General features: G+C 42.1%; 1 protein-coding gene across 1 annotated transcript in view; it reads right to left on the minus strand.

The window, feature by feature from the left end:
- The window catches only part of LOC124553674 (sperm-associated antigen 7 homolog), an 82271-nt gene that overhangs the window by 20825 nt on the left and 36023 nt on the right, over window positions 1–25423 (minus strand). Inside the window, exons 4-5 of the mRNA XM_047127556.1 lie at window positions 15625–15796; window positions 6847–7021 (exon numbers count right to left, since the gene is read on the minus strand). Coding sequence (XP_046983512.1) covers window positions 6847–7021; window positions 15625–15796 — 347 coding nt within the window. The remainder of the gene's footprint in view (window positions 1–6846; window positions 7022–15624; window positions 15797–25423) is intronic.

Consider the following 25423-nt stretch of genomic DNA (forward strand, 5'->3'; position numbering starts at 1 on the left):
GATGATGATGATGATGATGTCTGGTATGTGGGGCGCTCAACAGCGTGGTCATCAGCACCCATACAAAATCCCAACCTTTGCTCAGCCCAATCTCGCCACTTTCAGGAATGATGATGAAATGATGAGGACAGCACAAACACCCAGTCATCCTGAGACAGGTGAAAATCCCTGACCCCGCCGGGAATCGAACCCGGGACCCCGTGCTCAGGAAGTGTGAACGCGACCGAGAGACCACAAGCTGCAGACAGCTCTACTTCAGTCCGAGACCTGAAGATCTACAAGGTGTGATCAAAAAGTAACCAGAATTTTTAATTTTGCAAGCTTTAAACATCCAACTTCCAATTTTTTTTTCTTTTATCTTGCTGTTATACTTGTTTCTGTTATATGTTTGCATTAAGAGCTATTTTGAATATTTAATCAGTTGTTGATAGTCAAGTTATGTGTGTTGTTGAATGTTCGGTGAATTTTTACTTTCAATAAAGATTGCACAAAGAATTCACATTAGATTTGCTTGAAAAATGGAATAAAGTGTAGCAACACATTTGATTTGTTGACTGTGGCTTTTGGTGAGTCCACTACAGGACAAATGTTTACGAGTTGTATTAATGTTTCAAACAGGACTGAGAAGACGGTGAAGATAACAACCGCCCTGACATCCTAGCACATCAGTTACTGATGACAATGTGGAAGAAATAAAGAAAATGGTTCTGGAAAATCACCAAATCGCCATCAGAGAGGTTGCTGATGGTGTTGGCATATCCTTTGGCTCACAACGAGCATTTTTTTTAACGTTTTGGGTATGAAATATGTAGAACCAAAGTTTGTCCGATATTGTTGAATTCTGACCAAAAGTGTCATCGTGCAGTCACTGCTTATGAATTGCTGAATGAAGCTAACAAACTTCTAAAGGAGGTTATCAAAGTTGACAAAGCATGGATAGACGGGTATGACATTGAAACCAAGGCCCAATTGCCCCAATGGAAATTGCCTGATGAGTCAAAACTGAAAAAATTGATTAGTCTGATCATATGCAAAACCTGTTCTCACTTTCTCTTCAATTACAATGGGACAGTGCATCACGAGTTCCTGCCTTATCGTCATTCAGCAAATAAAGAATACTACCTGGAAGTTGCGTGCCATTTGTGAGATGCCGTACAAAGAAAATGACCAGAATTGTGGCAAAAGCGCTCGTGGAAATTGCATCGTGATAACATTCCTACTCAAACCTCAATGCCTCTTCACGATTTTTTGGCAAAAAACAAAACCGTTGCCTCAGCCACTGTATTTGCCAGGTGTGGCCCCCTTTTTAGTCTCGAGGTCGAAGAGAACCGTGAAAGGATGTTGTTTGCCACCACTGATGAAATAAAACCAGAATCACTGAACGAGCTGAAAACACCACAATGAAAAGTTAGTTCCAGAAGTATTTACAAGATTGGAAAAATTGCTGGCACAAGTGTACTATATCTGCGAGGGAGTACTTTGCAGGGGAAAAAGTTGATGGTGATCAATAAATAAAGATTCTCAAAAAAAAAAAAAAAAAAAAAAAAAAAAAAAAAAAAAAAAAAAAAAAAAAAAAAAAAAAAACCCACAAACAACCAACCAACCAACCATTACTTATGATCACTCCTCATAAATGCTGTGATTACCTAGATGAATGATGATGATGATGTATGTTCAGTAGGGCTTATGCAAAAGAGTTGCAAGTAATCTAAGTAGTTCCCTTATGCAAAAGGGTTGAAGTATTCTTAGTATACACAAGAAATTAATAAGTTCGGAATTCTGCAATCAACTGCTTCCCACTGAATTTGATGGATCCCAATACCACACCACAAAACAGTGACCAAGCTGGGTGTTTAAATTGAGCAGAGAATCATACCGTGTGTCAGAAGACGCCTGCTTGCCTCTATGTTCTCTAAAAGCTTTGTAACATATTTCCACAGGATGTGAAATGCAAACTCGTGTAATCGCTTGTTCTACCAAACCTCCACTACTGTGATGTAATTCAACATGGTACGAGTAATGAGGACATGACACGGTTAGAGTTGTATGCATTACACACGCAACATTCATCGATATAACTGTGTCAGTGCTTCAGACACCCAGTTCGGGTGCTAGCAGCCAGACACGTTACAGAACCACCGCACGGTACATCTACTTCGATGGCTCCTCAATTGTGCCAGCACCTGAGTACCTCAGTGCAGAGATTAAATATCTTTCGTGGTACCGTAATATAAATACTAGGTATCACTTGTCTAGTATACTAGCTGTGCCCATTAATAAAACAAAAACATTTCCAATCTTCTTCACTTTCACTGCTGTTTGCCTCTGGAACAAGCCGCCCTATACTCCTCACACAATTCAATGCCCTGTGACTTTTTATTAAAAGTTGAAGCACTTCCTTCTGTCATTGTCATAGGGCTTCCCCAGAATTAACATACCGTATTTACTCGAATCTAAGCCACACTTTTTTTCTGGTTTTTGTAATCCAAAAAACCACCTGCGGCTTAGAATCGAGTGCAAAGTAAGCGGAAGTTCTGAAAAATGTTGGTAGGTGCCACCACAACTAACTTCTGCCGTCGAATACATGAGCGCTACACAGGCGTGCTTTGCAGGCACAAAGATAAATACTGGCACCAAAACCTCTGCATCGGCAAATAAATTAAAAGAAAAGGTAGAAGAATATAAACATAATGCCGTGTATTCCTTCGTGTTTGCTGCTATCTCATTTAAATCCTGTCTGCCTAATAAACTACGAAACTAGAGTGAGACAACAGCAAACACGGAAGAATATACATATCGTGTCAGTTTATATTCGTATTATTCTTATGCTGAATAGTGAGTCAGAAATGAAGCACGGCAACTGACTATATTTTTAAATCTAAGATGACTCTAATTTGTGAGCAGAATGTAATGTACTAAAGAGGCGTCTGCAAAGATTTTCAAACGGAGAAAATTTTTCGTTAAACTCTCGTTCAGAACATCATGTATCATACGCAGTATATTATTTGGTTCTTGTTGATCATTATCAAAGAAAGCAGCAGTGTAAGTAACAACAAATAGTAGTCTCTTGCCTTTGTTTAGCTTATGAGACAATCCTCTCCTTTTTCTTATTGTAAGCAGCGATAGTGCGCACAAAAGCGCGCCACGCCGTGAGCGGCTACAGGTCGTAAACACTCATTATCAGAATGTGACAAACATTGCATGACACAATACAGTAATGCAGTTTCAGCTTAGAGTGACGTAAACACCTATAACAAAGAGAATGGCACTTATCAGATCAAAGCACAATAAGCAATTGATTCAAACCAGACGAAGCACGTGAAAAAGGAAGGGTACCAGTATAAATATAGACAGAGTACCTGATTCATAGCAATGGCTACTTTGTAAATCTTAACTGTTAAGCTAACGACTCGAACCAAACTACTGTAGCTGTATCTTCATGCATTTGACCTAAATTGTGTCTCATGTTACAATGGACCCACATTGTTTCGATTTGGAGGTGCGGTCTAAGAATTTTCTCTCGTCTTGAATTTCAAGTCTCAAATTCCAGGTGCGGCTTAGATTCCGGAAAATTATTTTTCCTTGATTTCGAGTCTCATTTTTCAGGTGCGGCTTAGATTCGAGTAAATACGGTACATGGTAAACTTTCCCTCCATCAAATAGGAAAGTCAATGCTCCTATCTTTCCCCAGTTATCCTTCTTTCTCTTATCCTGCAACTTGTGAGTCAGGCTACTCCCTCTTCTCTTATAATCTTTAACTATGTTATACCACACTCCTCTTTCCCTCCCTCCTCCGCTTCTTTCTCCATGCTCACTGCTGCCAGCACTCGTTATTAAAAACCTGCTTTACCATAATCACTAATTATAGTTGTATTTATCGTGTACAAATATAAATTGTATGTATTATTTAAATTTTATATATATCACTGTAATTTCTATTTTCTAAATTTAGTATAACATGCTTCCTGTAATACGATGTAAAATATATAAGAGTGTAAGTCAATTATTATCCACAAAGTAGTTATAAAATTTTATTGTAATCAAATAGGAAACTTACAAGAACATTTTTCAACATAATCTCCTTGCGTTTCAGTGCACTTAGTCCATCGGTGTACAAGCTTCCTGATGCCTGCATAAAAGAAGGTTCTTGGTTGAGCTGCGAGCCAGGAACGCACAGCTTCTTTCACTGCTTTATCCAAGTCAACTTGACGGCCCCCTAATGCCTGTTTGAGTGGACTAGACAAGTGATAGTCAGAAAGGGCAAGATGGGGACTATATAGAGGATGATCCAGTAGTTAAAATTTGAGTTTCTGGAGCATTTCAGCAGTGTGGGCAGCAGTATGCGGACGGGCATTGTCTTGCAACAATGTAACACCTTTTGACAGCAATCCTCAACGTTTGCTTCAAATTTCAGGCTTTAGTCTGGCAGTAAGCATCTCACTGTATCCCAAAAAACCGTAAGCATCGGTTTTCTGGCGGACAGTTGGGTCTTGAACATTTTCTTGTACAATGAATTTGGATGTTTCCATTCTGCCGTTTACTCTCCAGCTTGAAAATGATGGATCCATGTTTCGTCACCAGTAATGATCCTGTCTAAGTTGTTGTCCCCTTCGTTACCATAGCGATCCAAATGTTTTCTGCAGGTGTCCAAGCGTGTTTGTTTATGCAGCTGTGCAAGTTGTTTTGGGACCCATCTTGCACAAACTTTATGCTGTTCTGGATGATTTTGTAGGCAGGAACATGACTAATTTGCAGACAATGTGCCACTTCGTCAACAGTTAATCTTCTGTCCAAGAGAATCATTTCACGTGAAAGATCAACGGTTTCTTCATTTGTGGTGGTAAACAGTCGTCCGACTACTTCTCCGTGCGTAACACTTGTTCGACCATTTCGGAATTTTTCAATCCATTCGTAGACACTCTGTTGTGGCAAAACACTGTTCCCGTACTGTCTTTGATGAATTTTGGCCCCTGATACGCCTTCTGACCACAAAAAATGGATCACTGAATGTTGCTCTTCTTTGGTGCAAATAGATAGCAGAGCAACCATGATTAACAGCAACACAGCGATAACAAAACCAACCTAGCAGCTTGAAAACTGTAAAGATATAACAACGAATAAACAAAGCATGTGCCATCAATGTAAAACAGCAGCACTACCAAAATAAACAAAAACATAACTAAATTGCAGGTAATAATTGACTTACCCTCGCAGAACACCTGATTAGATGTAAGAGAGGGCCTGATGGCCATGATCTTGCCAGGTTAAGTAAATCAATAAATAAAAAACCAAAAAGTCCTGGAATGTGCTACTTCCCATCTGTTGCCAGATCTGTGTATTTCCAAGTAGTGAGATCCCCTTTTTCAGTACTATAATGGGCAAAATCCATCAAGTGTTTAATGTTGTGGACTGTGTTTCGTGTCTCATCATGTTAACAGCAATTCTTGTCTCGTGTTAATAGCAATTCTAGAGATGATAAAAATGAGTAAATACACAGGAGTGCTTCACATATTTGCATACCACAATTCTGCTTAAGTTAAAATTTATTTGTAATGACATGTGAGGGTGAGTTCAGCATATCGCTTCATGTTGATATTTATTTCTACAGTAAAATGGCTGTACATTCACGAGCTTTGTATAGGATGTATGCCTTCAATGGCATATCAAATACTCAGTTGGTGACACTGAAGACTGGAAAGTTTGGACTTTGCTAGACAGAAGGTGGGTCACCCATTACCACAAGTATTGTAATATCCCCTACATATCCCCCTCAGTGGGAGGAATTGACTGGTTATTATTTTATTATTATTTTTACTTCAATTATTTATTTAGTTATCGTTACGAATTAGGTTCATTCAGTGTGTCACCTGCACAATTTTTATCCAGAGAAATTGTTATCATAGCTTTATCTGGTAAAAAGAATGATAAAAGAATCAGGAAGCCATCTACAACATATTTTAGTATGGGAACAAAACGTAATACTAAAACTATGTTATATTGTCGATACTAGGCAGAAGCACCTGTCCGCTTTAAACTTAAAATAAATATGGACTAATGGTGAGTAATTTAGTCAAGATGACTTTTTCAAACTTATCCATTTCTTATTACTTTACTTCTATAAATACTGCTTTAACATTATATTGTAAAATATTTTTCGTAACTACACAACATAGTCTACCTCATGTAACAAAACTCAAAGGTTATATTCAGATATTTTTTATTTGTTTCATCAGAGAAAGCCAGTGACAATAATTTTGCTGGTTGAAAATTATGTAGATAACACACCAAATGAACGTAACTCTCAAGAATAATCAAATAAATTCCACTGAAATGAAAATAGCAACAGTAAAATAATAACTGATCAGTTGCTGCCAATGAGGAGGGAGTTGTACAAGATTTCACTGTGTACCGTAGTACATGAATATCCAGAAATAAACAAAACTTGCATATGCAAAACTAAAGTGTATAAAAAAAACCTTATTCCCTATATATGCCCACTGTGTATCATACCATATGCCTGAATGTAATGTTAGAGGGTGGTGTTAATACAGAAGATGAGGTATCGTCCACTGCTGACAATGCAGTAGACCAGCATCTTTGGTCCTGGTAACGAAGGAAATGCTGTGGCATTGTAAATGTTTGGCTGTGCCGTCCATGTAAAGGTGTTTAATTCAAAACTTCTTGAAATAAAAATGTATAATATGGATATGGTCCAGCTTTCATCAAGCTCCCAGCTGCTCTATAATACGACACACACACACACACACACACACACACACACACACACACACACAGACAGAGAGAGAGAGAGAGAGAGAGAGAGAGAGAGGACACTTTGGTACCTACCAAACCCATAAGCTCTATTTGTCTCAGTCTTTTTTGCAGCTGCTAGGGCAGCATCCTCGCCAATCAGGTGCCTGTACTTGTCCTTGTAGAAGTTGGAGGCAGGAACAAAATTTTTCTCATCACGCGAGGAACGTTTCTTTGATGCCTCCTCTGCTTCTTGCCGATCACGCTCTCTCTGGAAATACAGAAGTTGCACAAAAATAAAACAGAGCAGAGTTGATCAAAATGATACATTCAAATGGCTTCATCTGATGCAGTTGTTTCTGATGATCATTATGACAATGATGATGATTTTGGTTTTAAAGTCCTAAACTGCTCTGCTGGGTCACTGGTATCAACGTGTACAATAACTGGAGAGAGAGAGAGAGAGAGAGAGAGAGAGAGAGAGAGAGAGAGAGAGAGAGAGAGAAGGCAGTGATGCAGTGATGCAACCTTTCACCCCCACTGTTCAACCTTAAGGTGCGTTTACACTGCGATTTGTATCGGCACATGTATGCGATACATGTATATACGACTTTGCGACATGTATCACGACTTGTATGAGTTGACAAGTATCAACCTCATACATGTATGAGCGTGCGTTTACACTGGTTGATATGTATCACTGTGCGATAGCTTCCGACGACGATTTGGAAGTTTTCACATTTTTATGTGCTGATACACTTGCTCTTTTGGAAGATGATAGGAAGAAAAGGCGGAGGAAGCGTAGATGGTGGCACAGAGAGTTTCTCGCGAATTAATGCCATATTTTAGAAATTATGTTAGGATGAGTATGGAGGATTTCCGCGGTTTGTTATCACTTGTGGCTCTTCTTGTGTCCAAAACCAACACAAATTTTCGGGAAGCGATTCCACCAGAGGATCAGTTGGCAGTAACACTCCGTTTTTTAGCCACTGGGGATTCCTCGTAAAACGAAGATTTCATGACAAAACATTTGCATTGTCGCGCAATTGCTAATGCCGACGTCTCACACACGATTGTCGGCATCCGTTGTCAACATTATCACGCGAGGCCGCCGGAATAACAGCAAAACATTGATATACGTGCCAGATGCATGAAAAAATTATTTAATGTATGACATACTCTGATATATATAAAACTTTTACCTTCACTTCTTGGGATAAAACTTGCACAATGGCCTCGCAAACACGAAGAATAACGTTGCATATGGCACTTTTTGATATTTTATGCAGATACATTAAAGTCGAAACGACAGTCGGCACCTTCAAAACTCAAACAGCCGCCAAAGAGCCTGGTACTACGCATGCGCTAATCGTCGAAATAAGTGGCAGTCGACAAGACGACAGGAAATGATAGTACTGCGCATGCGCGAGTTCTTCAAATGTCGCTCATACATGTCGCGTATATGGCCAAAAAGCGATATACAAAATGTATACGCGACATGTATGAGCTCGAGGGTCCGCATACAAGTTCCGTGAATTTTTGTATGAGGTGATGTATCGCGACATGTCAAATTGACATGTCGCTCATACATGTCGCGATACATGTATCCCAGTGTAAACGTACCTTTACATCGAGAAAGCAGAGACAAAAATAAAATTTCAGGAGTGGGATTAAAATTCAGCATGAAAGGATTTCAGCGATAAGATTTGCTGATAACATTGCTTTACTGGACCTGTTGGAACTTAATATGAAAATTGTGGAACACTGTACACAGATAAGGGGGGGAGGATATAAGAAGCGTATCTGCACAGGTTACAAGAGATTTCCTTGCTAAAAGTAGTATCAAACATATGACTGAGAGAAAACCAAAAAACAAGAGAAGCATTCTAGATGTGGATGATGAAAATTAAATGGACTTATAAAGTATGAGGAGGTCCACCAGTGACAAAAATAACACACACATCAAAAGAGGTTTCGCATCACCCCAGTTCCCAGAACTCCGGAAGATAGACGTTGACTGTGAATATTGTATCACATACATAGTCCCTTTGACTGTTCAGAGATGTCACTAAACCCACCCACAGATGTAAGCAGTCATGCACGAGCAGCGCCTATTAGATGGAGGGGGTCCAACAGCTGATCAGTTCCAGTCATTCCACCAGGAAGGAGGTACACGGCTCGTGTTGTCTACAGTTCAAGCATGCCTAGAGGTTCAGTATCACAGTTAGATCACATCCACATTGTTACTTTGCACCATGAAGGGCTCTCAACAAGGGAAGTGTTCAGGCATCTCGGAGTGAACCAAAGTGTTATTGTTCGGACATGTGGGACATACAGAGAGACAGGAGCTGTCGATGACATGCCTTGCTCAGACTGCCCGAGGGCTACTACTGCAGTGGATGACTGCTACCTGTGGATTATGGCTCAGTGGAACCCTGACAGCAATACCACCATGATGAATAATGCTTTTCGTGCAGCCACAGGATGTTGTGTTACGACCCAAACTGTGTGCAATAGGCTGCATGATGCGCAACTTCACTCCCAACGTCCATGGCGAGATCCATCTTCGCAACCACGACACCGTGCAGTGTGGTACAGATGGGTCCAACAACATGCCGAATGGATTGCTCAGGATTGGCGTCACGTTCTCTCCACCAATAAGTGTCGCATATGCCTTCAACCAGATAATCGTCTGAGACATGTTTGAAGGCAACCCAGTCAGACTGAACATCTTAGACACACTATCGAGTGAGTGCAGCAAGGTGGAGGTTCCCTGCTGTTTTGGGATGGCTCAGGATTGGCGTCACGTTCTCTCCACCAATAAGTGTCGCATATGCCTTCAACCAGATAATCGTCTGAGACATGTTTGAAGGCAACCCAGTCAGACTGAACATCTTAGACACACTATCGAGTGAGTGCAGCAAGGTGGAGGTTCCCTGCTGTTTTGGGATGGCACTATATGGGGCCGACGTATGCCGTTGGTGGTCCTGAAAGGCACCATAATGGCTGTGCGATACGTGAATGCCATCCTCCAACTGACAGTGCAACCTTATTGGCAGCATATTGGTGCGGTATTCGTCTTTATGGACGACAATTCGTGCCCCCATCATGAATCGTGTGAATGACTTCCTTCAGCATAACGACATCGCTCAACTAGAGCGGCCAGCATGTTCTCCAGACATGAATCCTATCGAACATGCCTAGGATAGATGGAAAAGGGCTGTTTATGGATGACGTGACCCACCAACCACTCTGTGGGATCTATGCCAAATCGCCATTGAGGAGTTGGGCGGTCTGAACCAACAGCGACTTGATGAACTGGTGGATAGTATGCCACAACGAATACAGGGGTACATCAATGCAAGAGGGCATGCTACTGGGTATTAGAGGTACTGGTGTGTACAGCAATCTGGACTACCACCTCTAAAGGTCTGGCTGCATGGTGGTACAACATGCAATGTGTGGTTTTCATTGGCAATAAAAAGAGCAGAAATGATGTTTATGTTGACCTCTATTCCAATTTTCTGTACAGGTTCCGGAACCAAGATGGTACAAAACTCTTTTTGATGTGTGTGTATTGAGGAAGACTGATTACAAGAAGGGTCGGATGAGATTATGTGTGTTAAGGCATCAGGGATTAACTCCCATAGAACTTTATGGAGTAGAGGGCACACACAGTACAAGATGACAGAGGGTGGGATATATCTAACAAATAATTTAGTGATTGGGTGTAAGTGCTACTCATCAGATGAATGACAAAAAGCTCTGAATTCACCCAGGAATCACAAATGAATATGAGGAACAGAATTTAGAATACAACACTGGTGTAAAAAAGAAAAACACAGAGACAATAGATAAATACAACACAGAATAACTATTATCAATTATAATGCACAGAAAGTTCTGGTTGAGAATAATTAATTTTAGGAATAATGAGGTAGAACTGCTGTGTCATCATCAGATACACAAACAAAACAGAGTTTTGCTTTGTTAGCTTTTGGAATTAAATTCCTTTCTTAAGCTGTAGGAGAAACACACACACATAGCTTTTGGAATGAAATTCCTTTCTCAAGCTGCAGGAGAAACACACACACACACACACACACACACACACACACACACACACACACACACACCTGTCTCCCTATATTGTGCTCATTCGACCTCCAGATCTTTCCTCACCCATGATGAGTGTACTGGGGTGAGGTGGGGGTGCAAGATGGGGTGGAATGAGGGCTGGAGAGAGGTGGGGGGGGGGGGGGAGGGGTTTGGGGAGGGGGGGGGGGAGGTGAGCATCTAGCGGCTTGTGGGAGAGTGGGGAGCTGTCCATAGACCAGCTAGGGGTGCATGTAGAGGGGGCAGGTGGCAAACAACTGAGCACGCGATTTCACAGGCTTGAGTGTGAAATGGCAGCACACAACTATAGTTCAATTCTTTTATCTTGGCGGTTCACGCATGCGCACCCAGACGCGGGAAACTGCTGCGTTGCCAGTTGTACGCGCCAAGAGAAGCAGCGCCACAGTATAGTTCGCAAAGTTACGTTTAGGTGGGAGCGTGCAGTTTATGAAGTAAAGCCACCACGGCTGCATTAACCCTTTCACTGCTACAGAGACGTGCTCCCCGCATTCCGCAATTTTGTCATCATTGCACTGCTCGCCTGTGCAGACACATAGTATTTCGACTGCTTTGACACACTTTATCATTCGATTTCACAAAAACTATTTGGCCCAAAAATTTGATTTTTACACATCATCTTGACTGATACCTTCCCCCCATAAATGACTTAATTTTGTTTCGATGTTCAACGCAGTTATTGTGCAGCATTAGATGTAGTAAACCATTGAACGAAATTTTGAAGAGTATGCAGAGGTAAAGTCCATAGTGTATACTTTCCGTATGGTCGATTTTAGTTGCCACTAGAAATTTCAAAAAATTACATTCAAACGAATAAAATTCATGAAGTAAGACACTTCGATACTGTTTTTAAAATAAAGAAAATATTAAGCACCAATCTAGGTTTGAACTCAGAACCTTTCGCTTAGCAGCCACACACTTTAACCATTACGCTAACGCAGCTCGTCGTTGATTGTGTTTCCCGGAGGACTTTAAAATATCACGCAAAATACCGACAAACACTGTTGGTATGATTATGAATTACTTACGTTTCGTCGAAGTACAATAGGAAATAAACAATTACCGCTGTTCTTTATTGCGAAAAAGCGGTTAGTGAGAATGATACAAACACCTATCCTTGCTATCGCCTGAATTAAAAGGCTTATTGCTTGTTTGGTTTAATTAATTAATAGAATATGAAGCAATTGGTTTAAAGAATGCTTTTTCCAAACTTTCTATAAAAGAAAGTCTGCTATCATCACATTGCTTTTGTTCAATTACTTTATTTATGCCTGAATGTTTCTAAAACTGAAGACACTCGTCCGTGCTCTGCAATGCAGTTGAGCTCTGGTAACGTCGTTCTCTGTTCATTGGCTAACTGTGTTTGTGACCTCAGATGCACAGAACGAACCTAAACTCGGCCGCCATCATAAATGACGAGCACTTTAGCTGACACATATTGGAAGGAGGTAATGGGAAAGAGATGGTGTGTGTGTGTGTGTGTGTGTGTGTGTGTGTGTGTGTGTGTGTACACACACACACACACACACACACACACGACACACGACACACGACACTCGCTATTAGGAGGGGGGTGGGCGACAGCGAGTTACCTTAGGTTTAGGCCACGGAGGTTACAGGAGCGAAAGACAAGCTGTAAAGCTTCCATTTTTGAAGCTCAGAAAAGCTCGCGGTGGTGATGGTTGTTGGGAGGATCCAGATGGCACGGGTTGTGAAGCAGCCATTGAAATCTTGCCTGATGTGCTCTGTTGCATGTTGTGCCACAGGGTGGTCCACCATGTTTATGGCAACAGTTTCACAGTGCCCGTTCATTCTGGTTGACAGCTGGTTGGTTGTCATACCAATGTAAAATGCTGTGCAGTGGTTGCAGCAGATCTAGTATATAACATGGCTGCTTTCACAGGTTTCCTGGCCTCTATGGGGCAGGATAAGCCTATGATGGGACTGGAATAGGAGGTGCTGGATGGCTGCAGGTCTTGTGCCTGGGTCTTCCACAAGGGTATGATCCCTGTGACCAGGGAATGGGGTTGGGAGTGGCATAGCGATGGACTAGGATGTTGTGGAGGTTGGGTGGGCAGTGGAACACCACTTTGGGAGGGGACGAAATTATCTTGCATAGGATGTCCCTTATTTCTGGGCACGACGATAGATAATCCGAGGCCCTGACGGAGGATGTGGTTCAATTGTTCCAGTCACGTGTAGTACTAGGTGACAAGGGTGGCATTTCTTTGCTGTCTTGTCGGGATAGGTGTGAGGATCAGGTGTGTGCGAGGATATGGCACGGGAGATACGTTTGTGTATCACACCTGTGGGGTATTGTCTGTCTGCCGAGGCCTTTGTGAGGCCTTCAGCATACTGGGCAAGGGAATTATCATCACTGCAGATGTCACGGGTGGCCATGCTGTATGAGAGGAATTTTCTGGTGTGGAAGAGGTGTCAGCTGTCAAAGTGCAGGTAATGTTGGTGATTGGTGGGTATCGACATCTAGGAGGGTACACACTGGGAGCAGGACCAAGTGAAGTGGATGGCAGAGGTGTCGAGATTGTGGAGGAGTGAGGATAAGGTGTTCTGGCTGTAAGTTCAGGTTATACAGATGTCGTCAATAAACCTGAACCAGACCAGGGGTTTGGGAAGCTAGGAATGTTTCCTCTAGATGGCCTATGAAGAGGTTGGCAAAGGAAGGTGCCATGCAGGTGCCCATGGCTGTGCCACAGGTGTGTTTGTATATCTTCCCTTCAAAGGTGAAGTAGTTATGGGTTAGGATGATGTTGGGTAGGAGTATGAGGAGTGAAGTGGTGGGTTTGGAATCTGCAGGGCATTAGGAGAGCGTGTTCAATCGTAGCAAGGGCACGGCATGTTGGTGTATAAGGAGTTTGCATCTGCAGTGATGAGTAGGGACCCAGGAGGTAAGGGTGTGGGGATGGTGGAGAGCCAGTGCAGGAAGTGGTAGTAATCTTTAATGAGGGAGGCTAGGATTTGGGCAACAGGTTGCGGATATTGGTGAACAAGGCCCAAGATTATTTCTGGGGGGGGGGGGGGGGGGGGGGGGGGCACTGTGACCAGCCACAATGTGGTGCCCAGGACTGTTAGGTTTGTGGATTTTGGGGAGTTTGTAGAAGGTGAGTGTGCGGGCTATTGTTGGGGTGAGCAGGGAGATGGATTCAGGGGAGAGGTTCTGGAAAGGGCCTAAGGATTTCAGCAGGGATTGGAGGTTATGTTGGACTTCTGGAATGGGGTCACTTTGGCAGAGCTTGTAGGTAGAGTGTCTGACAACTGACAGAGGCCCTCCACCAGGTAGTCACTCCGGTTTATCACAACAGTGGTGGAACCTTTGTCTGCCGGGAGAATGATCTGGTCAGGATCCAGTTTTAGGTTGTGTTGTGCAAACCTTTCTTCTGCTTACATGTTCTTAGGGAGGGACCTGGGGAAGGATGATGAGGCAGGTTGGAAGTTAAGAATTCCTGGAAGGTGACTGGGTGATGATTATAAGTATGGTTGGATGGTGGTATGAATTGAGACAGGTAGGATTCATTGTTAGGACTGGACTGGCTTTGGATGGTGGCAAATATGTGTTTCCTCTGTAGAGAGCAGGAGAAGGAGAGTATGTCTTTCATTTAAGCCATATATGGGGATAATGCCACTGGACAGAACACAGGAAGAAAATTGTTTTCTCGTTTTAAGGGCGATCATTTGACATCAGTCTCTCTCCACATTCAGGGGTTTGATGACGATTATTTAAACACATTAATCCACAATGATTCATGTAGGTGTACTGTAGAATTGGCGAATGTTCAAAAATCGGGTATCTGGGTACCGCATGCTCTAATCCAAAATCACAAAAATTAGCAGGTGCATCTTTGCTTGCTCATCCTCAACTGGCTCGTGAACAACACTGACCATATCTATCCTGTATCGTTACTGGTGACGAGAAATGGTGTCTTTATGCTAACATAAGGAAAAGAACGGAATGGTTGAGTCTACACAAAGCAGCAACCCATACACAGACCTGCGTGAATCCGCAAAAGATAATGTTATGCATCTGGTGGAACAGAAATAGTATGGTGTACTACTGATTGATTCACCAAGGTGTAATCATCGCTGCTGACATTCACTGTGAACAACTGAGATGTCTTGCAGATGCAATCCGAGAAAAACGACCAGGAAGACTGCTCAAAGTGATGCTACTCCTCAATAACACTTGCCAGCGTTCCGCTGGACTGACAAAAAACCCTATACATGAATTTGCACCCTCAGATTTTAATTTTTACCGCTTTCTGCCAAACAGTGTACAGGGAACTTCCTTTCCAGATGAATATGCGCTCCAAACATGTCTCAATGAGTCCTTAACATCAAAACCACACAATGTCTACAGTCACAGAATTGAAAAGTTACCCTTGCAGTTCCACATTTTTGTAAATAGTGAAGGATAACATATTATTTAAAACTAAAGTCTCAGTTATGTGTACCTGTTGGTTTTATTAAACTTATGGAAAAATGCTAAAAACTTATGCACCAATGTAATACCTTCTGGCATACAAGTGCTTCCAACTGGCTACACCACATTGTCCACCCACTGACTGCCTCCTTTTGATACAATGATGCTCTGCCACTCTGTCATCTCACCTACACCACGTGTATGCACAGTGCACAAACATCCTTTCACAAACTTTAGCAAGAAAGAACTGACACGGAAGCAACTGTGTGATTAAAGATACATTGCGCGTCCCTCGCAATACGCACCTGCTCTGCAATTTCCTTAGCTTTTTCCGGAGTCCACTCCTCGCCTCTCCTCAGCACAGCCAGTTCATCCTCCGAAGGAGCGAACTCTCGTTTGTACGCCACGACGTGCCGGTCCACACCTTCCTCCCCCACCATGAATGCCGATACGCCGGCCACCTCCACCACGTCCAGGCTGAGGACAGTGTGTTGATGTTACAGCAGTTTGACAGTTTGAGTATTTAAGAAAACGTTTAAACAATAGTTAGCCACTATACACAGTATTCTGGAAAAAATGGTGAATAATTGTGAAGACACTAGTCCAGAAAAAATTGAGTTAAAGATTCAGCATCAGCAGTGTACTGCTCGACACATTCACGTCTGTTAAATATCTGGGCATAACACTGCAAAGGGATATGAAATGGAACGAGCGTATAAGAACGGTAGTAGGGCAGGCGAATGGTTGACTCAGGTTTATTGGGAGGATTCTGGAAAGGTGTAGTTCTTCTGTAAAGGAGACCCTGTATACAGCATTAGTACGACTCATTCTTAAGCTCTGCTCGAGTGTTTGGGATCCCAACAGGTTGTATTAAAAGAAGACATTGAGACAACTCAAAGGTGGGCTGCTAGATTTGTTACCATTACATTCAATCAACATGCGAGAACTACAGAGGTGCTTCATGAACAAAAGTGGTGATCCCTGGAGGGAAGATGATGTTCTTTTTGTGGAACACCGTTGAGAAAATTTAGACAACCAGCATTTTAAGCTAATTGCACGACCACCAATGTACATTCTGCCTAAGGACCACGAAGAAAGGAGATACAGGGTGTCCAGAAAAGGGCTCCCTGATTTCACAATTAAATATCTCGAAAACAAAGATCGACAGAGGAATGCAGTAAACGGTATGTTTATTGTGAAAGCTGTAAGAAGTTTATACAGCAGTTTGAAATAACAGTTACAAAACCTGCTAATAGATGGCGCTGTACAGCTCGTATCAGCATACATAAGTGAAATAATCGTATGAAAACAATCTTTGCAAACAATCACATCACAATGTTTTCAAAATGTTCACCATTGGCACTACAGAGGTGGTGCAAATGAAGAATGAAATTTGCCATCACATTTCGTAGTGTCTCAACTGAAATGGATTCACATGCCACAGAGATCGCCGATTTGAGCTCGTCCAGCGTGGCGGGATGCTTCGGGTAGATCGTGTCTTTCACTGTGCCCCACAAAAAAAAAGTCACAGGGAGTCAAATCCAGCGAATATGGAGGCCAATCCATGCCTGCACCAGTAAATTTGGGATATTCCAAAGCAATGACTCGATTCACGAAGTATTCCTCAAGAAAGTAAAACACTTGTTCGGTCCGATGTGGTCGGGCTCCATCTCGCATAAACCATTCAGTACCTGGTCTATGCTCTAATGCTTTCTGTGTGGCGACAAACTGTTCCAAAATTGCAACGTAACGTGCACCAGTGACCGTTTCTCGAATGAAAAACGGGCCAATAATGCCTCTGCTGCATACTGCAGCCCACACAGAAACTTTAGGAGAATACAGGGGTTTCGCTTCACACCAATATGGCTTTTCGCAACCCCAAAATCGCCAGTTCTGCTTATTCACGTATCCATTCAGGTGGAAGTGTGCTTCATCTGTAAACCAGATGCATCCAACATCAAATCCTTCACTGTCAATCATTGTGAGCATCTGATTAGCAAAGGCAACCCTTTGCTGCACAGCTCCTACGGCTATGGCCTGGTGCGTTTGAATTTTGAATGGAAACACGTGTAGGCTCTCTCTCAGTATTTTCTGCGTGCTGGAATGCATCAAACCAGTCTCAGATGCAATTCTACGGACGGATGACATTGGATTTCGCTGAATAATTCCAGAAACTGTGGCGATATTTTCAGGCGTAACTGCGGTTTGCTTGTGGCCAACATGCCCCACTAGATTATCAGTTACGCTGCCTGTTCATTGAAATTTTGCGAAGAGCGTACGAATGGTTTTCGCATCGGGCCCTTTTGGAACATTAAATCGTGCTCGAAAACTTCACCTTGTTGCCGTAGGACTCTCTTCTAACCTGTGGTACTCTAGCACCAGTAAAACGCAATGTTCAATGGAGTACATGGTTTTAATCTCTTCCTTCAGTACACTAACCTCCTTTCATGTTTCAATAGTGGAACTGATCGCTCTGGGCTTCTGATCACTATTTATACTAGGCATTACGTATGGCGATTACAGCGCCATCTGTTAGCAGCTTTTGTAACTATTATTTCAAACTGGTGCATAAACTTCTTACAGCTTTCACAATAAACATACCATTTACTGCATTCCTCTATTGAGCTTTGTTTTCGAGATATTTAATTTTGAAATCAGGGAGTCCTTTTCTGGACACCCTGTATAAGGGCTCATAGAAAGGTATGTAGACAATCGTTTTTCCCTCACTTTGTTTCTGAGTGGAACAGGAAAGGAAATGACTGAGTGGTACAAGATACGCTCTACCACATACCATACTGTGGCCTGTGAAGTACGTATAGTCGCAGAAGAGGTGGTCACTACTTGCACCTGAACACAAGTCTGTATTACTCAGTTTGTGATAAACTGTGTGTCATGAGGGGCCATCATCACTGCGATGAACCAAAAAATCTGAGAATGTAAGGCAGCGGCACAGTTCTCGTGTTGAAAATAACGGACATAAGTATTGTAATTTCAGTCTGTCAGCTCACTTTGAAGGTTTACTTTCTGTTTCACTACAATTCGCTGTAATGCAACAACCTTCAAAGAACTTTCTTTCTGGATGCAAAATGTGCTCCGAACACGGCTCGACAAGTAGTTCTCATCAAAACCACATGATTTCTAAAAGTTACAGAATCAAAAAATTACTCCAATGTTATGGGATTGTTTCTCCTATTCATCTGGATTAAATTACATTTTTCTACATTCAGAGCAAGCTGTCACTCATCACATCAACTAAAAATTTTGTCTAAATCTCTTGCGTCTACCTAGATTCACTCAGTGATACTTTCCTGTACACGACAGCATCATCAGGAAATAGCTGCAGATTGACACTCACACTGTAAATCAAATTGCTTATGTATATAGAGGATAACAGTGGTTCTAGCACACTTCCCTAGAGCGCTCCTGATGATAGCTTTGTCTCTGACGAACACTTCTCGTTGAGAACAACATACTGGGTTGTATTACTTAAGAAGTCTTGCCACTGAAATATCTGGGAAAGTAAGCTGTATGTTTGTACCTTTGCTAGCAGTCTGCAGTGGGGCACTGTGTCAAATGCTTTTCAAAAATCTAGGAATACGGGATATGCCTGTTGCCCTTCATCCAAAATTCACAGAATATCAAGTGAGAAAAGGGCAAGCCAAGTTTCACACAAGCAATGCTTCGTAAGCCTGTGCTGGTTTGCAGAAATTTATGACACTGAAACTGAAAATTTGTTCAAGAATTTTACAGCACAGCAAAGATAATTTTGCAGGTCATTCTTGCACCCTCCTTATACACAGGAGTCATCTGCCCTTTTTTCCACTGGCTGAGGATTTTATGGCGGGTGCGAAATTCACGATAACTGCAAGCTAAGTAAGATGCCAATACCGTAAAATACTCTCTATCAAACCAAACTGAGATTCCATATGGACCTGGTGACTTATCAGTTTTCAACTCTTCTCTGTACCAGGGATGCCTATTAGAACGCCCACCATATAGGTCATAGTATGAAGGCTTTCACGACCGGATGACATATCTTCTGGTAAACCTTCCGGGATGTAAGGTCGGGGTCCATGAAACTCTTCAGTTCCTAACGTTTCGTCCAGAGCTGTGCTGGACATCTTCAGAGGGGTGTTTCTCCTCCGCAAGACTCACTGGAGGAGAAACACCCCTCTGAAGATGTCCAGCGCAGCTCTGGACGAAACGTTAGGAACTGAAGAGTTTCATGGACCACGACCTTACATCCCGGAAGGTCCACCATATAGGCATCTGCTGGACGGTCGAATGACGGACTGTTTGTACGATTCTTAAATGGGAGATTTATAACTCTGGCTTTCATTTTGCTGTATTCTATTGCCACATCATACTGGTCTGCAAGCGACTGGATAGGAGCCTTCAACACACACAGTGGGTGTTCTCAGAGGTTTGATTCAAGCACTCTTGATGAAAGTAATCTACAGGATGAGCTTTTACATTTAAAAAGAGCTTTTTAAGCAAGGCACTACCGATAAAACCTACAGTGGACTACGGAAGATGAAGTAGAGAGATTATTTCATTGGTCGGTTGTGGGGTTATGGAACTAAACGGAGATGTTATCAGACCCTCAGCCAAGAGATAGTTCATCTGTAGTTAGTGACGTCAGCCAGAAATTTGATCAAATTATGAAAGAATGTATGAGTGGTAAAACCAAGGCACTGATAGCAATATTGGTGGTTAAAACCATGGCTCCCCTGCCATATGTGGCAAGTGTGTTGCCAGACATACGTCGGAACCACAGTGAGCACAGAGTTAAAGTAATCCTTCAGCCTCCAGCAAGGACCATAGCAATTTTGGGTTCTGTCAAGGACGACTGGATGCTCCGCAAGCCTGGGGTAACAAGATGCATGTTAATGTGGCCTTTCGTACACCAGGCAGATGACTCTTACAGTTCGTAACGTGCACTGAATGCCAAAGGTACACTGGCTTGTTACAGCCCCATTAATTGGCTGTGGGAGAGCACTGCATTGATTCTGGCCACTCTGTGCAGTACAAAAATGTTGAAATCCTAATTCTGACTTCATCTTTTTTTGGGACTTGCTCATTAAAGAAATAGTGGAAATTCAATTAACAAAATATTTAACTGACACAGATAGGTATTTTAGTATGTAAAAGCACAGAACACAGGACTACCATCAACTCACAGCTGTGCAGTTCCTGTCAATGCACCGACATCCAGCACAGATTTCGTGTCTAACCACACGTAATTATCTGTCACAATATAACATACTGACCCTCGTGTATCCTGTTTTCTAAGTTCATTGTGGTGGCTGTCGTGTTTAAAATAACAGATTTGAGTGCTTAACTTCTGTCTGTCAGCTCACTCGCAAGATGGCCAATAGAAGAAACTGAATTTCTGTGTCTGTACACCCGAAATCAAATGCACTGACCAATATGCCGTGAAAATATGAAGATGCACAACTTACCAGGGCAATAAACAGGATCAATATGAACCTCTCGGGTTTCCAGCCAGGTGAGTTCATTGAAACGATATGCTATTTTGACGAGCTTCATGTGTGTGACCTTCAGGTCGAGACAGGAACCAGTGTCTGAGTCGTACTACACCTTGCAGACAAGTATGTCTTGGACCATGGACAAATGCACATAAAAAGTCGCAAAGGGCATCTTTTATGTAGGCCATCTGCCCCTCCTCCCCCCTGGTGCCACAGGCAGGTATGAGTGCGGGGAGGTGCCACATTTGAATCCCAGTGAGATTAGTCTGGCAGTGTCAGAGCAACACACAAGGCTACAAATATAAAAATATCCCCATGCCAGTGACACACATATTCTGCCAAAGATCAGCATCATCTATCTTCTACATAAATAAGGTGTAAATAATTAAAGTTCCAGTTTCAAAATGTACAAAGAGAAAGAGAATCACTGCTTATAATGACTTCAAATTTGAACAGCGTGTTATTGTCGTAGGAGTAAACGTTGGAGAGGGGGGGGGGGGGGATAAAATTAAAAATTGACCATTATATGGCATTGTAAATGGGACACCCAAGGGTACGAAGAAAAGACATTGGTCCAATGTCTGCTAATGGTCTGGATGAGAAAATGAGTACAAAATACGAAAAGAAAGGTTCTTTTGAAGGGCAATGTGGCAGAGGAAGGAAAGCACTTGATCAAATGTCTGTTGAAGATGTGGTCACAGTATTGAATGAGGGGCTGAGCAGTGATATGCAGACGTGCAGTGCATGGAGACTTGCCTGAATGTTGGTCTTGCCTGTGAGAATGGTACATCAAATACTATGAAACATCCTGCATTAATATCCATACAGAATAACCCACATTCAGAATTTGCTTCCTAATGACTTGCCAGCAAGACAAACATCTTCTCTGGAATTTCTTGCTCTTATGGAACTGGACAATGAATGGCCATGGAACATTCTGTGCACAGCCAAAGCCCATTTCCATGACCAAGGACATGTCAACATGCAAAATTGCAAAGAACGGGCAATGGAAAATTCGCACACACATCAAATTATACCACTCCATTCTGCAATGGTTACTGTTCGGTAGAGGCTGACAGCATCGATTATCGTAGGGCCTGTCATTTTGCTTTTTATACAGTTTTTGGCCTCATGACAATTAAAAAGTGGTTTTCCCCATCCAATATCGTATGCCCACGCCAAGGTGAATAGGCTTACCTAACAGTGCCATAACTGTTGACTGCCGAACTTGTGCTGTCGTGCACAGTGAACAGTATAGGTGGTGTAACACACAGATCAAACTGTACCCATCATACTGCAATTCATGAGTCCTCCGTCACTGACCCCATTTACATTTGCCTGCAGTGATTTAGGGAAATCACGGGAAACCTAAATCAGGATGGCCAGACATAAGTTTGAACTGTTGTCCTCCCGAATGCGAGTCCAGTGTGCTAACCACTGCGCCACCTCACTCTGTCAGTTTTGAGTGGAACCTTGTATACAAATTAAAGACCTTTACCACAGTTTCTGGCTGCATTTTTGAGCTAGTCTCAGGAACTACTGTAGGGATTCTGACAAGGGTTTGCACTAATGGACAGACTCATTCATGAAGAAGGTTTGTGTATCTAATTTATAAATATTTAATGCAAACTGGCTAAACTGTGAGGAATTTAAAGTGCCTCCATCACTGTGAAAACTATGCCATTGCCATCTAGCAATGCTCAAGAGATAGGTGTAAGGCTGCCCAACTACAGCACCAGCCACCACAATTTAACACCAACTTCCTGAATGACCCTGCAATAGAGCATGTACGAGATATTAAGTCAGTGAGAACAGATTTTTAGGATTCCATGCCCTAGTCGGTAAAAACTGAAACTTACAGGATTGCTTTGTTGCCTGTCTGTTGGTCTGTCTGACTGTTACAAAACCTTCTTCTCGAGAATAGATACATGTGTCTATGGTTGACATTTATGTCACACACTAACGTCTATGGTCCATTGGTGGTGTGAAATATTTATGCTTTTAAATCAATGCAATAAAAAAATACGACCATTTATGTCACATATTTTGGTACACACAAAATCACTCATCAAAACCTATAGGGTACTTCCAGTTGACTTAGAATCATAAAATTTGGCAAGAAGCAAGGTTTCACAGCCCAAGTAAAGGAAAAAATTCGAACATTGTTAATTTGTAATTATATCACACATAACCTATTTTTTTTTGTTATCTGAGTGTCTATTTATCTATCTATTGTAGTGCGATCCACGAACAATGGCGGTTTGTGCATGTCGAGATATGGATGAGGATTTCTTACGCGGAATGTGTCACTTACCATCACCATCCGCAATGACAGCTCACAGCAAATGGAACATTCACTAAACAACTCCCTACAATAATGTTTAATGCTCGCATTAGCTATGTCATTCACAGCAGAGCAATCAGAACACTACGGAATGCTCGTTGGCTGTCAGAGAACGCGTTACTTAGGTGTGCAGAACAAGCCTAAACTCAACCGCCATCGTTCATGATTCCAACTATATGACCATTTTCCTCAGGAACGTGTAGACATATGTCTTGCCAGTATTCGATACAGATAACTGCAAAAATCTTAGAGATTCTAAACTCCCAGAATGGATGAGCTGTCTATATACATAATTCAATCTGTACTGAAAGCTCAGTACAGTACTGTGTCAGTTCTACTCACACTTATCCGGATTTCTTTTCGTAAAAACATTTAAGGAGTGTGGAGGGAACATGGTAAAAGGTCATACAAAAAATGTAGCTCATCCCAGACTGGTGCTGGATTCATAACTGCATACAGTGGCCCACAAACAAAATTACTACTACACAAGACAATTTGCCCAGCTATACATATCTGTATTTTTAAAATGCTATCCTGGAAACTGATATCAGTTGCATCATAGGGCTAGCAAAAATTTGATTTTCAATATTACGTAATCACGGACAGAATGTAAAAATTTAAATGCTCCCAGAATATCCTCATTACAAGGTTCAATACTTTATTTAAAGTTCAACACAATACGACAAGTTTTACAGTTAGAAACAGCGTGTTTGTCCTGAGAACGCGTGAATGATAGTGTGCAAATATAGGGAATTCATTCATTCAGTATTTCAGAATGAAGACACTCAGTGACTTCCAACAAACTTTTCACATAATTTCAAGCCTTTATAAAAAATTTTATCATCAACATGCACCCCCCCCCCCCCCTTTTTTCATGCAGTCAAACTTCAGCACCAGGCATGACATTTTAATCTATTATTTCTTTACTACAAATTCAATTCGCAACACATTTTGCAGACAGTATCCACATATACCACTGAACACACTTGCAAGATTATATCCTTGTACAACGCATATTTCAGAAGATATGACGTCATAAACATTTAGATGCGTGAAAAACAAGCTTTTCCATAAAATGGGGCACAGTAAAACATAAGCATCAGGTATGACATTTTCGTTTATTACTTCTCTACTACCAACTCTATTCGCAACACGCTGGGCACACAGCAGCTACATAGTATCACTGAACATATCTGCAAACCTATATTACTGTACAACACAGTTTCAGGAGATATGAAATCATAAACACCGACATGTATGAAAAACTAGCTTTTGGTTAAAATGGAGTGCAAATCACCCAGTTTATATTCATCCAGTACTTCACGGTGACGACGACTCCCAACAAACTAAGTATAATTTCAAACCTTTTCTAAACATTTCTCGCTTACATGCCCAACGGCCAGAATACTGTAAATTAATCATACTTTTGAAGTAATTTGAATATAATAAGAGGGAAACATTCCATGTGGGAAAAATATATCTAAAAACAAAGATGATGAGACTTACCAAACAAAAGCGCTGGTAGGTCGATAGACACACAAACAAACACAAACATACACAAAAAATTCAAGCTTTCGCAACAAACAGTTGCTTCGTCAGGAAAGAGGGAAGGAGAGGGAAAGACTAAAGGATGTGGGTTTTAAGGGAGAGGGTAAAGAGTCATTCCAATCCCGGGAGTGGAAAGACTTACCTTAGGGGGAAAAAAAGGACAGGTATCCCTACTGGAAAACGAAAAAGGAAGACCTCAATGTAAGTGACTAAGGCATTCTGTACTTGCACAGGACACTACGAGAGGACAGTTAATGTGACGACCAAATGTGTTGCACTGCAGACAAACTGGGAACTGCATTATCAGCCGTGGAATGTCGCAAACATCGGAGCAGCTGTTCAGTCCCAGAGCCAGTAGTGCCAGTTTGCTCCATCTGCATCTGCAGCACTGTCAGCATGCTGTGACAATGTGGACGTGAAGCGGTTGTCCGACTGACGGAGTTCGAGCGAAGACATACGAGGTGTTTGCAGAAGACCGAGTGATCGTACTGCAGAGCTGTGCTACCTGTGGGGCGAGAGATCTCCACAGTGCATCGATGTCCTTGCCTGTGGTCAGCAGGAAGTGCATGTGCCCGTAGCTCAGATCTGGACAGCAGTGACGCACAGACACGTGCCGAGACAACCGCATCTTACAAAGTGCCAGATTGCACTGCACCTCGACTTCACTACGAATTAGGGACACTGTCGATCTGGGGGCATCTGGGAGAACCGTTCGCAAAGATC

The sequence above is a fragment of the Schistocerca americana genome, chromosome 11, assembly GCF_021461395.2.
Source record: "Schistocerca americana isolate TAMUIC-IGC-003095 chromosome 11, iqSchAmer2.1, whole genome shotgun sequence".
Classification (NCBI taxonomy): Eukaryota; Metazoa; Arthropoda; class Insecta; order Orthoptera; family Acrididae; genus Schistocerca; species Schistocerca americana.